Source organism: Lithobates pipiens, unplaced genomic scaffold, assembly GCF_037356315.1.
Source record: "Lithobates pipiens isolate NorthernLeopardFrog02 unplaced genomic scaffold, aLitPip1_a1.2 Scaffold_18, whole genome shotgun sequence".
Taxonomy (NCBI): Eukaryota; Metazoa; Chordata; class Amphibia; order Anura; family Ranidae; genus Lithobates; species Lithobates pipiens.
The window spans coordinates 618,708,575-618,721,089 of record NW_027507758.1 but is presented as its reverse complement, the minus strand read 5'-3'; the positions used below and the strand labels follow the sequence as shown (position 1 = coordinate 618,721,089).

Sequence of the window (12,515 nt, the reverse complement as noted above, 5' to 3'; positions counted from 1 at the left end):
CCCTGCCACCTTCCGGCATTTTATAAATGACATTTTCAAAGACTACTTATTCATCATTATCTACCTAGATGACATCTTGATCTTTTCTGCTTCCATCAATAGCCATCGCCAACATGTCAGGTGTGTGTTAGAGCGGCTCCGACAACATGGCCTTTACGCAAAGCCTGAGAAATGTGAATGTGAACAACAAAGCATACAGTTTTTGGGACTAATCATTTCTGTTGAAGGCATCAAAATGGACCCCCAGAAAATTTCCGCTATCCTTGAGTGGCCTGCTCCTGTGGATAAAAAGGGGGTTCAGAGGTTAGTGGGCTTTTCAAACTTTTATCTGAAATGTATTAAAGGATTCTCAGCCATCATCTCCCCTATTACCCAGCTGACCAAGCAGGGAATTTGTTTCCATGGGACTCCCAAAGCCCAAACTGCTTTTGACACCCTCAAGAGACTTTTTACTTCTGCTTCTGTGCTGAAACACCCTGACCCGGCTCTTCTGTTTGTCTTGGAGGTTGATGCATCCGAAGTCACTGTCGGGGCAGCACTCTCACAGCAACAAGGTTCCAAGGCTCTTCTGTTTCCCCTTGGCTTCCTTTCACGCAAGCTAACTGCTCCTGAAAGAAATTACGATGTGGAGGACCGAGAACTATTAGCAATAAAAGCGGATTTGGAGGAGTGGTGGTACCTTCTGGAAGGAGCGGCTCACCCGATTCTGATCTATACAGATCATAAAAACCTGGAATACCTGAAATCTGCAAGAAGGTTGAAGCCGCGTCAAGCCAGGTGGGAGCTGTTCTTTTCCAGGTTTGCCTTCCATGTCACCTACAGACCAGGGTCTAAAAATACCAAACCAGACGCTTTGTCCCGCATGTTTAGTGATCCCAAAGTGCCTATCTCTCCAGACACTATTCTGTCGGCAAAAAACGTTCTCCTACTACAAGAAGATCTTTTAAGTCGGATTAAGCAAGCTTCCAGTGAAACCCCCCTTCCTACAGAAGCAGGGCTGCTAGCGAAAGATGGTCTGTTCTGGCTTGAGGACAAAATCTTCATTCCAGAAAATCTCCGGGTCACCATACTCGAGCTCTGCCACGATCATGTATTAGCCGGGCACTTCGGTGTCTCCAAAACGTCTGATCTAGTGCAATGCACATTCTGGTGGCCGCAAGTTGAAAAGGACTGCAAAAGATACATGGAGTCATGTACCATCTGTACTCGTAACAAGAGTAATAAGGCCAGGGCTTGCTCAAACCTTTACCTGCTCCAGAGAGACCTTGGAAATTAATCTCCATGGACATTATTGTTTAGCTCCCCCCTCAGAAGGCCAGATTGCTATCTTTGTGGTAGTGGATCGGCTGTCCAAGATGGCACACTTCGTCCCCTTGAAAGGAACACCCTCGGCACCGGAAACTGTACAAGTTTTTATCAGGGAAGTAGTCAGACTTCATGGAGTACCAGCCAACATAATTTCGGATAGGGGAGTTGTTTACCTCTCAGTTCTGGAAAGCACTATGCAGTTCCCTTGGTATCGAGTTATGTTTTTCCTCAGCATACCACCCTTAGACGAATGGAAAAACAGAGAGAACTAACCAGACTCTCAAGCAGTATCATCGCCGTTTTTCCTCCTTTACTCGGGACGACTGTTTCTCTCTGTTGCCATTGGCCGAGTTTGCGTATAACAATTCTACCCACTCTACCATCAAGCAGACCCCTGTTTTTTGCCAATTATGGTTACCACCCATCATTTCTACCTAACTCTGTTCCCGAATGTTCTGTACCAGCTGTTCTCAAGACTGTGAATTTTTTCAGTACCAATAATACATTTCTGCAGGAAACCATGACCAGAGCACAAGAACTAAACAAAGACTTTTGATTAAAAAAAGACAGGGGGAATTAATTCTGGAACCTGGAGACCAGGTTTGGCTGTCTACAGTTAATCTTCCACTTGCTTGCCCTTCGAAGAAATTTGGCCCTAAGCTTCTGTGTCCTTTCTCAGTCAAGAGAAGAATCAATGAGGTGGCCTACGAACTGGAACTGCCAGAATCACTTTGGGTACACCCCGTTTTTCATGTTTCTCTCCTAAAACCTGTTATCTCTAATCCTTTACCAGGACGAGCCACGGATCCCTCTGCTCCTATAATGGTCAATGGTGAAGAGGAGTTCAAAGTGGAGGCAATAATGGATTGCAGGAAGAGAAATAACCGTGTTCAATTTCTCATCAAATGGAAGTGGTACGGTTCCAAGGAAAACTTGTGGGAGCCTGAAAGCAACATACATGCCAAGCATCTGATTCAAGCCTTCAAGAGATCCCATCCTGAGAAAATGGCCGGAGGCTGCCCCTTGGGAGGGGGCAATGTCAGGAAAGGCTGGCTGGGGACAGTGGTCCATCCATCGCCTGTCTGTGCGTGCCTGCCGGCGCCCAGGTGCATCTGCATGCGCGATAGCGCACGTTCACACGCGGCAATGCACTTGCGCGCGCGGTTGTGTGCATGCACACGCATGGTTACCGGTGCCAGGCAGGCTATTTAAACCCAGTTCTCCCTTCAGATCTTGCTGCTTGACCTACAGCGTACCTGAGCTTATTGTCTGAATCCGATCTGATATTGTGTTGACCCGGCCTGACCTGCGAGCTTCCCTACCTTCTGCCTGCCTCTGACCTCTGGTTTGCCTTCAACTCTGCATCTGCCTTATCCCCTGGTCCATCCGTGCTCATCTGTTACCGACCCGGCCTTTTCCACGACCCTGTCTCTGCCTGCTGCATCTGTTCCTGCACTGACCGTCTGGTTTGACCCGGGTTGCCTGACTCTTCTGTGTGCCTGCTCCTGAGGGACCTATCTGTTTGTGGTTTCCCTGCTGTATGCAGTTTCCTGTCCGCTACTGCTGAGGTCTGCTTATCCAGCTACAGTTTACGTAGCACAATCCTGAACCCTGCACTCTGTATGTAGTGCCCTCCTGAACCTGCACTCTGAATGTAACAAACTCCTGGGCTCTGCACATAGCATACCCCGTAACCCTGCACTCTGTACATAGCACAATTGTGAACCCTGTATTTCATACGCAGTGCACGCCTGAGCCCGGTACTCTGTACACTGCATACTCTGTACAAAGCAAAGTGTACAAAACAGTGCCTTAGACAGCAGAAGAGGAGAGGACATATCAGCTAGCCACAGCAGGACCAAGGTGCCAGTCAGCCAGCCAAGCCGGTGACCCACCCACAGCAGGGGAAGGGTGCCAGCCAGCCACCCATGGTAAACCCCACCCACAGCAGGGCCAGGGTGTCAGCCAGCCACCCACATTGTCCCATCCACACTAGGCAGCCAGCCAGCCAAAGCAGTGTGCCAGCCAGCCAGCCAGCCAGCCAGCCACAGAGGACCCCAGGAGCCAACCAACCACAGAGGACCCCAGGAGCCAGCCAGCCACAGAGGATGCAGGAGCCAGCCAGCCACAGAGGACATGGGAGCCAGCCAGCCACAGAGGACATGGGAGCCAGCCAGCCACAGAGGACATGGGAGCCAGCCAGCCACAGAGGACATGGGAGCCAGCCAGCCAGAGGACATGGGAGCCAGCCAGCCAGAGGACATGGGAGCCAGCCACAGAGGACATGGGAGCCAGCCACAGAGGACATGGGAGCCTGCCAGCCACAGAGGACATGGGAGACAGCCAGCCACAGAGGACCTGGGAGCCAGTCAGAGAGCACACAGAGCCAGCCATAGATGACGTGGGAACCAGCCACAACTACGGTAACCATAGAGTTAAGGTAAGAGGAGCACTACACAGTGCCAAATTGATTTACACTTTGTGAGATGTTGGGGCAGGGCTGAGAGCCGTGATGCAAGGAGGGAGTCCTGTGAGGACCAGAGTGAATTAAGGTGTTCACTGTACACTCTGTTAGAAAGAGGCCCCCTCCAGGTACCATTATACTCCTATGTAGTCTCTAATGGACGCTGTTAGGGAGAGACCCCCCCCCCCCAGGTCCCATTAAAAAAAAAGGCAAAATGTAGGGATGGGGGTCAGGTCCGGGTCATGAGCAGGGCCAGGGCTGGGACATGGGGGGCCCTGCTTTATTTGGTCCGGGGGCCCTGAGTGTTGTCAGTCCAGACTGTGCAGTCTGTGAGGATTGGGTCACTCCTGAAAGGATTTGCTCAATGCCCCTCCATTTAAATTCACCGGTGTGGCGGGGATGCCTGGCTGATGGCTGAATGGGTTGGGTGGGAATGAGTCACTGGTTTTTAGGATGCCTGTGGCCACTGATTGTCTGATAGGGATTAGCTTAACTGCCCTGGGTTTAGTTTGAGCAGGGTTAGCAAACTTCAAAGAAGTCCGGAGGCCAAACTCTATTGAACTGAATCTGTCAAATAAAAAAATGACAAAATGTATAATTCCTTTAAATAACATGCCCGCGGGGTGGCCTTATCCTGCCTGTGAAGGGGTATCTCTGTAATGTACAGAAAGGGCTGTAGCAGCGCTGACATTTACAAAGGAAAAGAGATTTAAAATTTCCAGCAAATGACATTTCATTGTTGGCTTCTTAAAAAAACAAAAGCACGGCACACAGAATCCTCTAATATCCTCATTAGGAAGACTGAACGATGGAGCCTACACATGGTCGGAATTTCCGACAATTTCCGACAACAAGCCCCCATCGAACATTTGTTGTTGGAAATTCCGACCGTGTGTACGCGGTATTACAGATCATTGATGACAGTTGTTACTGAGTGACAGAAATGGTTAATTTATCAAGGGACCCCTAGAAACCTTTGGAGGAACCCTAGATGAGAAAGGCTGAACACAGCACACAGAATCCTCTAATATCCTCATTAGGAAGACTGTCCCCCCTTATGCCGCGTACACACGATCGCACATTCCGACAACAAAATCCATGTTTTTTTTCCCGACGGATGTTGGCTCAAACTTGTCTTGCATACACACGGTCACACAAACGTTGTCGGAAATTCCGGACGCCAAGAATGCAGTGACGTACAACAAGAACAACGAGCCGAGAAAAAGGAAGTTCAAGCCAGTGTGGTTCTTCTGCTTGATTCCGAGTGTAGCGGCCATAACCCTTTGTAGGGCAGCCTTGACTTATTGGGCTTACCGGTTACCTCCGCTTGGCTTGTTCTTCCACGTCTAGGGGTTCCCAGGGTTGATACCCAACAACTTGAACGCTGACACCATAAAGGTCCTTTTGCAAGGTTTTATTTTGCAGGGGTAACATCCAATAACACAGTCTCGTAAAGGAACAGAGGGCACGGGTGAAGAACTCAGGCACTTTGAACTACAGACATAACAAAGTCTCTAATACCACCCAGAGAGTAGCCACTCGCAGCTGGGCACTTCACGGCTGAACAGATCTCTAGCCAGAGACCATGGCAATCGGCACATTGATTCGGAACTTGTCAAATCCTCTGAACGTGTACAAGTTATAACTGAGAGTGAACAGGAACCTTTTTCTTCAGTACCTGGAACATTCTCTGCCTCCTTGATAGTACTGGAAAAAGTGTGGATTCGTCAATGTCCTTCCCAACTAAGTAACCAGGAACTTCTCAGGATGCCACTTGTCGGCCCTCCTCCGAAGAGTCCTCCCCCGGTCACTTTCACGAGCTGTGGTGCCCCTCCAAGCCGAGAGCACACCCGGACACCTTGATTCCTTTGCACCTCGGACCAGCCGGTTCCGAGACTCGGGAACAGATGGATCCCTACCCCAGACCAGACGGGTCTATTGGGGGTAACCAACAGAAGCATGCTGCGGGATGTCGAACACCCCGTGACCGTGACCCCTCGTGGGGCTACCCCGGTCCTGGAACCAGAACAGACCACACTGGGCCTCACGAACTCCTCTGCGGAACAAGTGACCTCCACATCTTAAGTACCCCTTCCCAGACTCCTCAGCGGGGCCCGGCACACCCACTGATTGGTTCCAAGAAGGCTGATACCCAAAACGTCCAACCAGGCCTGGTTCTAGCTTGTGATGTGCACTTCACTGTACACATGACCAAGCAGAACTTCCAACACAGCCCAGCCAAACTGATGTCAAAGTTAACCTACATAATTAACCCTCAGAACCCCTATTAGTCTGAGGTAAAAACTAAATTTACACATGAATGACATTTTATCCAAAATGTCATCTGCTATACAAGCATATGTGGAATGTTGCACATCGGAAATGTGTACACACGCTCGGAATTTACGAGAACGGATTTTGTTGTCGGAAAATTTGATATCCAGCTCTCCAATTTTTGTTGTCGGGAAGTCTGATGGAGCCTACTGTGGCAGCACGCAGGTAAAGTCACCTGGTTGTATCCAGGATGGGAAATATGTGTGCCCTAGATTCAGGCTTTATGCAGACTTTTACAATTAGAGGGGAAGGGTTATTGAGCCCAGCTGAAGTAAGTGGGCTCATTAAGACCTCTACAAAAAACCTCAGCATGCTTAGGGAGATGCTCCATCCTGGAACCAGTTTTGTGTTGTATAGACTGGGGAGTGTGACACCTGTTCTGTGCGGTGAGTTAGGTGAGTTAACGCCTGTGTGGCAAACCTCTACAACAGAGACAGGGACTGGTGCAGCACAAGGCTGCACTCAGTTGTTAGACAGGGAATCTAAGTGTGTAATTAGAGGTCAAGCTGACCAGGATTTATTTTCATGTTTTATTTTTGTTTGGCTGTTATATGTTTCACTGCATGTAGTATAAATAAACCGCATCTTTTGTTTTTTTGCACCTACAACGCTGTCTGCTGTGCCTGATTTTGTGTTGTGAACCCATCCAGGGGGTCACACACACCCGCTGCCGAGCTAACCCCTCACACTACCCACTGTTGGAATTTACGACAACAAGCTCCCATCGAACATTTTCTGTTGGAAATTCCGACCGCGTGTCCGCGGCATTACAGTTCATTGATGACAGTTGTTACTGAGTGACAGTAATGGTTAATTTATCAAGTGACCCCTAGAAACCTTTGGAGGAACCCTAGATGAGAAAGGCTGAACTTGGTGGGAGTGTAGATGACCCCATCTATAAGGATATGCAGTGCATACACACACACACCAGGTTTCTCTGGGCTGTAGTTCCTCTGAGCTCCACAAGGTGGTGATCTCACTTCTACCCAGACAGGACATCTCTATGGAATACAGACAGGAAGTGATGTCAGGTACAGCCAGGAAGTTTCGAGTGAGAGGTGAGTCAGGGGGAAGAAGACATTGGTAGCAGAGGAGGTAATAAGATCTTATTTTCTATTTACACCCAGTAACCCCCCGTCATGTCCGTCCTCTTCCTCCATAGTCACTGTGATGTCTTTTATCTTCAGCAGAAGATGATACACACATATATAGTGTGGAGACCTAGATTAACCCCTTCAGGGGCAGAACATTTCCCCACCTATTAGACTGGAAACATTTTCTTCATTTTGGAGATAAATTCGAGTAATATGGTCCTTCAAACAAACAGCACTGACAATAAATAGACAAGACAATGACGATCCTGACCATACATGGCCTACAAAGGGCAATTATTACACTACACAGGCAGCAAATGGGCAATCATTACAATACACAGCCACCACAATGATCGAGTGCGGGGGTCAGGAGTATGGAGCTTAGAGACCCTTACATTGCTGGTCAGAAGGAAGAAAACATCCCCCAGCCTGCTATGAAGAATATGTTCCATCATTGGTGTCAGAGGGAGTAGTGGGATAAACAGTTCTGGGGGGTTAGTGGGCTGAAGGACTCTGGGTCCTTGATAGGGTTGGTGGGCAGCAGGGCTCTAAGGGAAGAGGAGGCTGTAGGGCTCAGGGGGACTCCAAGGTAGGGTCCCCCTGATCCCTAAGGGGGCTAGGTCTTGGTCTATTATAGTCATCCCACCTGAGCCTACTATTCTGGCCTCCTGCCAGGAAAGGAAGGCAACCTTCACCTTTTTACCATATCACTGGTCAACAAACTTTCCCAGAGATCAGGTAGAATGAAGAAGGGTAGTCCTTCACCCCTTGGTGGGCACTTGTACTTGGAGGAGGTCTGTTTGAACAGCATAGCCTAACGGGTGGCCAGGGATCAGTGCTTTGTAGGCAGTCCAATTCCTTCCATGACACAGGCTCTCAGAGTGGCCGGTGCCGTAATTTGAAGTTTCAGAAACCCATTGCCATGCTGTACAATCTCCTGGATACTACAGGTAACCAAGAGAACAAACTCCTCACCCCTCTTGCTGTCCTCCTATTCACGCTGGGCTGCCAGTGGAGGGAAGAGAACAGAATTTGCCCCTTCAGCCCTATACTCCACCAGCCCCACCCTCCTCCTATCCAATCCAGTCCATTCTCTTACTGTAGAGAATGACAGCGGCATCAAGCCTATCAGTCAGCAGGCTGCCAGAGATTGGTGCCTTCCGGCTGGAGTTCTGTCAATTAATCTGAGTGGCAGACATATCCACTCAAAAGTCAGCAAGTTCCCCTTCCTGGACATCATGATGACCCAACATTGACCTCAGAGCAAACAAGTCAAAGGAAGGATCATATTTATCATTCCTTATCTGATGCTCTAAAACAGGGATATGCAATTAGCGGACCTCCAGCTTTTGCAAAACTACAAGTCCCATCATCCCTCTGCCTCTGGGTGTTATGCTTGTGGCTGTCAGGGTCTTGCTATGCCTCATGGGACTTGTAGTTCTGCAACAGCTGGAGGTCCGCTAATTGCATATACCTGCTCTAAAACTAGAAACAAAACCAATCCAACACAAGAAAGGGACCTAAAAAATGTGGAAAACACTAAACAGTCCAGCCTGAATGGAGTGACTTGTATAGCGCTACCTATGCAAACTGAATCACCTCAAGGCGCTTTGCCGCCGGTGTCCATCTGTGGTATAGCGTGGTCATTTACCCCATAGGGTCCTGATGCACTTACAAACACATACACGTATTTTTGGCCAATTTTTAGACAGGGTCTAATTAACCTACCAACATGTCTTTGGAGTGTGGGACGAAACCAGAGTACCCGGAGGAAACCCAAGCAGGCATAGGGAGAACATGCAAACTCCAGGCAGATGGTTTTGTGGTTGGGATTTGAACCAGTGACCCTACTGCTGCTAGGTGAAAGTGCTAACCACTACACCACTGTGCTAAACACTACACTAAATGTGTTCCCGTGGAAGCGGTAGTTCTTAAATGTACAGCAACCCTCCTATTAACTCCCTCACATCCACATCCTATTATTGTGTGACCAATACCATTCAAATAATTCTTATTTTGATTTCCCAAGTTATCTGTCTACAAGGAGACCTGTATAGATGAAATGACGGCACCAATGAGGATGGAGGAGGACCGGAGTCATATGACTGAGAAGATACTAAACCTCACCCTGGAGATCATCTACCTGCTGGTCGGAGAGGTGAGGAGGATTCTGGGAGGTCACATGACATCACTCTTATCTCTATTAATAAAACACAGACCTAACCGGAGAGGTGAGGAGGATTCTGGGATTCAAACTATAATATTCCTATTGGTTTTCCAATACAGAGGTTTCTTAGGAAGTCAGTTGATCCTATGACCATCACAGTGCCTCCATGTGACTCCTTAAAACCTGAGAGAAACAACATGCAGAAGATTCTAGAAGTCACCAAGAAGATGATGGAGCTGCTGACAGGAGAGGTGAGCGGTGCTGGGAATTCTGGGACATTATCCAGTAACAGACAAGGGATGTGTCTGGATGGTGACTGTATCATTGTGTGTGTCAGGTTCCTATAAGGTGTCAGGATGTCACTGTCTATTTCTCCATGGAGGAGTGGGAGTATTTAGAAGGACACAAGGATGTCTACAAGGACGTCATGATGGACAATCAGCCGCCCCTCACATCACCGGGTAAGAGGAGACTTTATTGTAAAGGAGAGAGCAGTACGGAGGGCCACCTAGATCCCCCATCATCTGATAAACACATAGAAACAATGTATTCAGTCAGTGTGTGTGTTTCCTACAGATGGATCCAGTAATGGGAACCCACCAGAGAGATGTCCCCGTCCTCTGTATTCCCGGGATTCCACACAGGAAGGTCACACCATCCCCCACCATCATCAGGTAGATGAGGAACAATCACTGATAGTATCATTAGGATCTGTACATTATCTGCATTGTTATCATTAATGTAATTTTTATTATATATTCAGAGTGGAAACCTGAGAGCTTCTAAAGTTGAGGTTAAAGAAGAGAAAAAAGAGGAAGATGATGAGGATGGGGCTATGGAGGAATCAGAGTTTCCAAAAGTGCACAAAGATCTGTACCAGGACGCCATGGCGGAGTCATCCAGCTATAGAAACCCACTAGAGAGATGTCCCCGTCCTCTGTATTCCCGGGATTCCACACAGGAAGGTCACATCATCCCTCACCATCAGGTAGATGAGGAACAATCACTGATGGTATCATTAGGATCTGTACATTATTTGCATCATAATTTTATAAAAATGTTTATTACATATTCAGAGTGACTCTAAAGTTGAAGGTACAGAAGAGCTAAAAGAGGAGGGTGATGAGGATGGGGTGATGGAGGAGTTGGAGTCTCTAAAAGCATACAAATATCTGTACCAGGACAACATGGTTGAGTCATCCAGCTACAGATGTCCCCATCCTCTGTATTCCTGGGATTTCACACAGGAAGATCACACCATCCCTCACCATTACAAGGTTGGTGAGTTGGAGCATCTGGAACAAGGACATGTCAAGGTGATGGGTGCTTTTTTTTTTTTAAATGTGTGATGTCACAATATTAAAGCTTACATTTTACAGATCGTATTTTCTTTCTTTCTCCTGGTTTAGGGTGAAGATATGAAAGTTGATATTAAAGCAGAAGAAGAAGAGCGGTATGTGAGTGATGATCAGCAGTCTATGGAGGAGGATGGAATAATAAGGACAATTATAGAGGAGGACACTCCTACAGAGATAAGCAAAGGTGGGTCATTAACACTAAATACATTTTTCTGTTTGTACTGGTCACTGATTGGTCCAGAGTAGGGCGAGTATAGCTACTAAGTGCAGTCTCAGGAGATGGGAGGCAGTGGTGTGGGACCTCTGCAACTTATCTGAAGTAAACTTTTAGGCTTTTGCTGATTACTGAATACCAATACTATGAGTTCTGACTCTTACCTTATTTACTTTATATTGCATGTCTCATAGTCCTAAACCCTGAACTATATACTCTGTTTTGTGCATTTCATAGTCCTGACCTCTGCACTATATACAGTGGGGATCGAAAGTTTGGGAACCCCAGGTAAAAATGTGTATTAATGTGCATAACGAAGCCAAGGAAAGATGGAAAAATCTCCAAATGGCATCAAATTACAGATTAGACATTCTTATAATAATGTTAGATTTTATTTGCATCATCTACACTTTCAAAATTACAGAAAACAAAAAAATGGCGTCTGCAAAAGTTTGGGAATCCTGCAGAATTTATAGCATGCACTGCCCCCTTTGCAAAGCTGAGACCTGCCAGTGTCATGGATTGTTCTCAATCATCATCTGGGAAGACCAGGTGATGTCAATCTCAAAGGTTTTAAATGGCCAGACTCATCTGACCTTGCCCCAACAATCAGCACCATGGGTTCTTCTAAGCAGTTGTCTAGAAAACTGAAACTGAAAATAGTTGACGCTCACAAAGCTGGAGAAGGCTATAAGAAGATAGCAAAGCGTTTTCAGATGTCAATATCCTCTGTTTGGAATGTAATTAAGAAATGGCAGTCATCAGGAACAGTGGAAGTTAAAGCAAGATCTGGAAGACCAAGAAAAATATCAGACAGAACAGCTCGCAGGATTGTGAGAAAGGCAATTCAAAACCCACGTTTGACTGCACGATCCCTCCAGAAAGATCTGGCAGACACTGGAGTTGTGGTACACTATTCCACTATAAAGAGATACTTGTACAAATATGGTCCTCATGAAAGAGTCATCAGAAGAAAACCTCTTCTATGTCCTCACCACAAAAATCAGTGTTTGAACTTTGCAAATGAACATATAGACAAGCCTGAGGCATTTTGCAAACCAGGTCTGTGGACCGATGAGGTTAAAATAGAACTTTTTGGCCGGAATAGGCAAAGGTACGTTTGGAGATGAAAGGGCACAGAATTGAATGAAAATAACCTCTGTCCAACTGTTAAGCATGGGGGTGGATCAATCATGCTTTGGGGTTGTATTGCAGCCAGTGGCACAGGGAACATTTTGCGAGTAGAAGGAAAAATGGATTCAATAAAATTTCAGCAAATTTTGGATGGTAACTTGATGCCGTCTGTGAAAAGCTGAAGTTAAAGAGAGGATGGCTTCTACAAATGGATAATGATCCTAAACACACCTCAAAATCCACGGGGGATTACATCAAGAGGCGTAAACTGAAGGTTTTGCCATGGCCTTCATAATCTCCTGACCTCAACATTATTGAAAATAATGACAGACAGACAGCCCAGAAATCTCAAAGAACTGGAACACTTTTGTAAGGAAGAATGGACAAAGATACCTCAAACAAGAATTGAAAGACTCTTGGCTGGCTACAAAAAGCGTTTACA

The 12,515-nt window shown here is 47.0% G+C and overlaps 1 protein-coding gene across 1 annotated transcript in view; it reads left to right on the top strand.

The window, feature by feature from the left end:
• The window catches only part of LOC143986846 (uncharacterized), a 124,695-nt gene that overhangs the window by 96,930 nt on the left and 15,250 nt on the right, over window positions 1–12,515 (top strand). Inside the window, exons 18-25 of the mRNA XM_077485255.1 lie at window positions 7,174–7,201; window positions 9,230–9,358; window positions 9,487–9,618; window positions 9,705–9,828; window positions 9,944–10,041; window positions 10,131–10,355; window positions 10,444–10,683; window positions 10,777–10,909. Coding sequence (XP_077341381.1) covers window positions 7,174–7,201; window positions 9,230–9,358; window positions 9,487–9,618; window positions 9,705–9,828; window positions 9,944–10,041; window positions 10,131–10,355; window positions 10,444–10,683; window positions 10,777–10,909 — 1,109 coding nt within the window. The remainder of the gene's footprint in view (window positions 1–7,173; window positions 7,202–9,229; window positions 9,359–9,486; window positions 9,619–9,704; window positions 9,829–9,943; window positions 10,042–10,130; window positions 10,356–10,443; window positions 10,684–10,776; window positions 10,910–12,515) is intronic.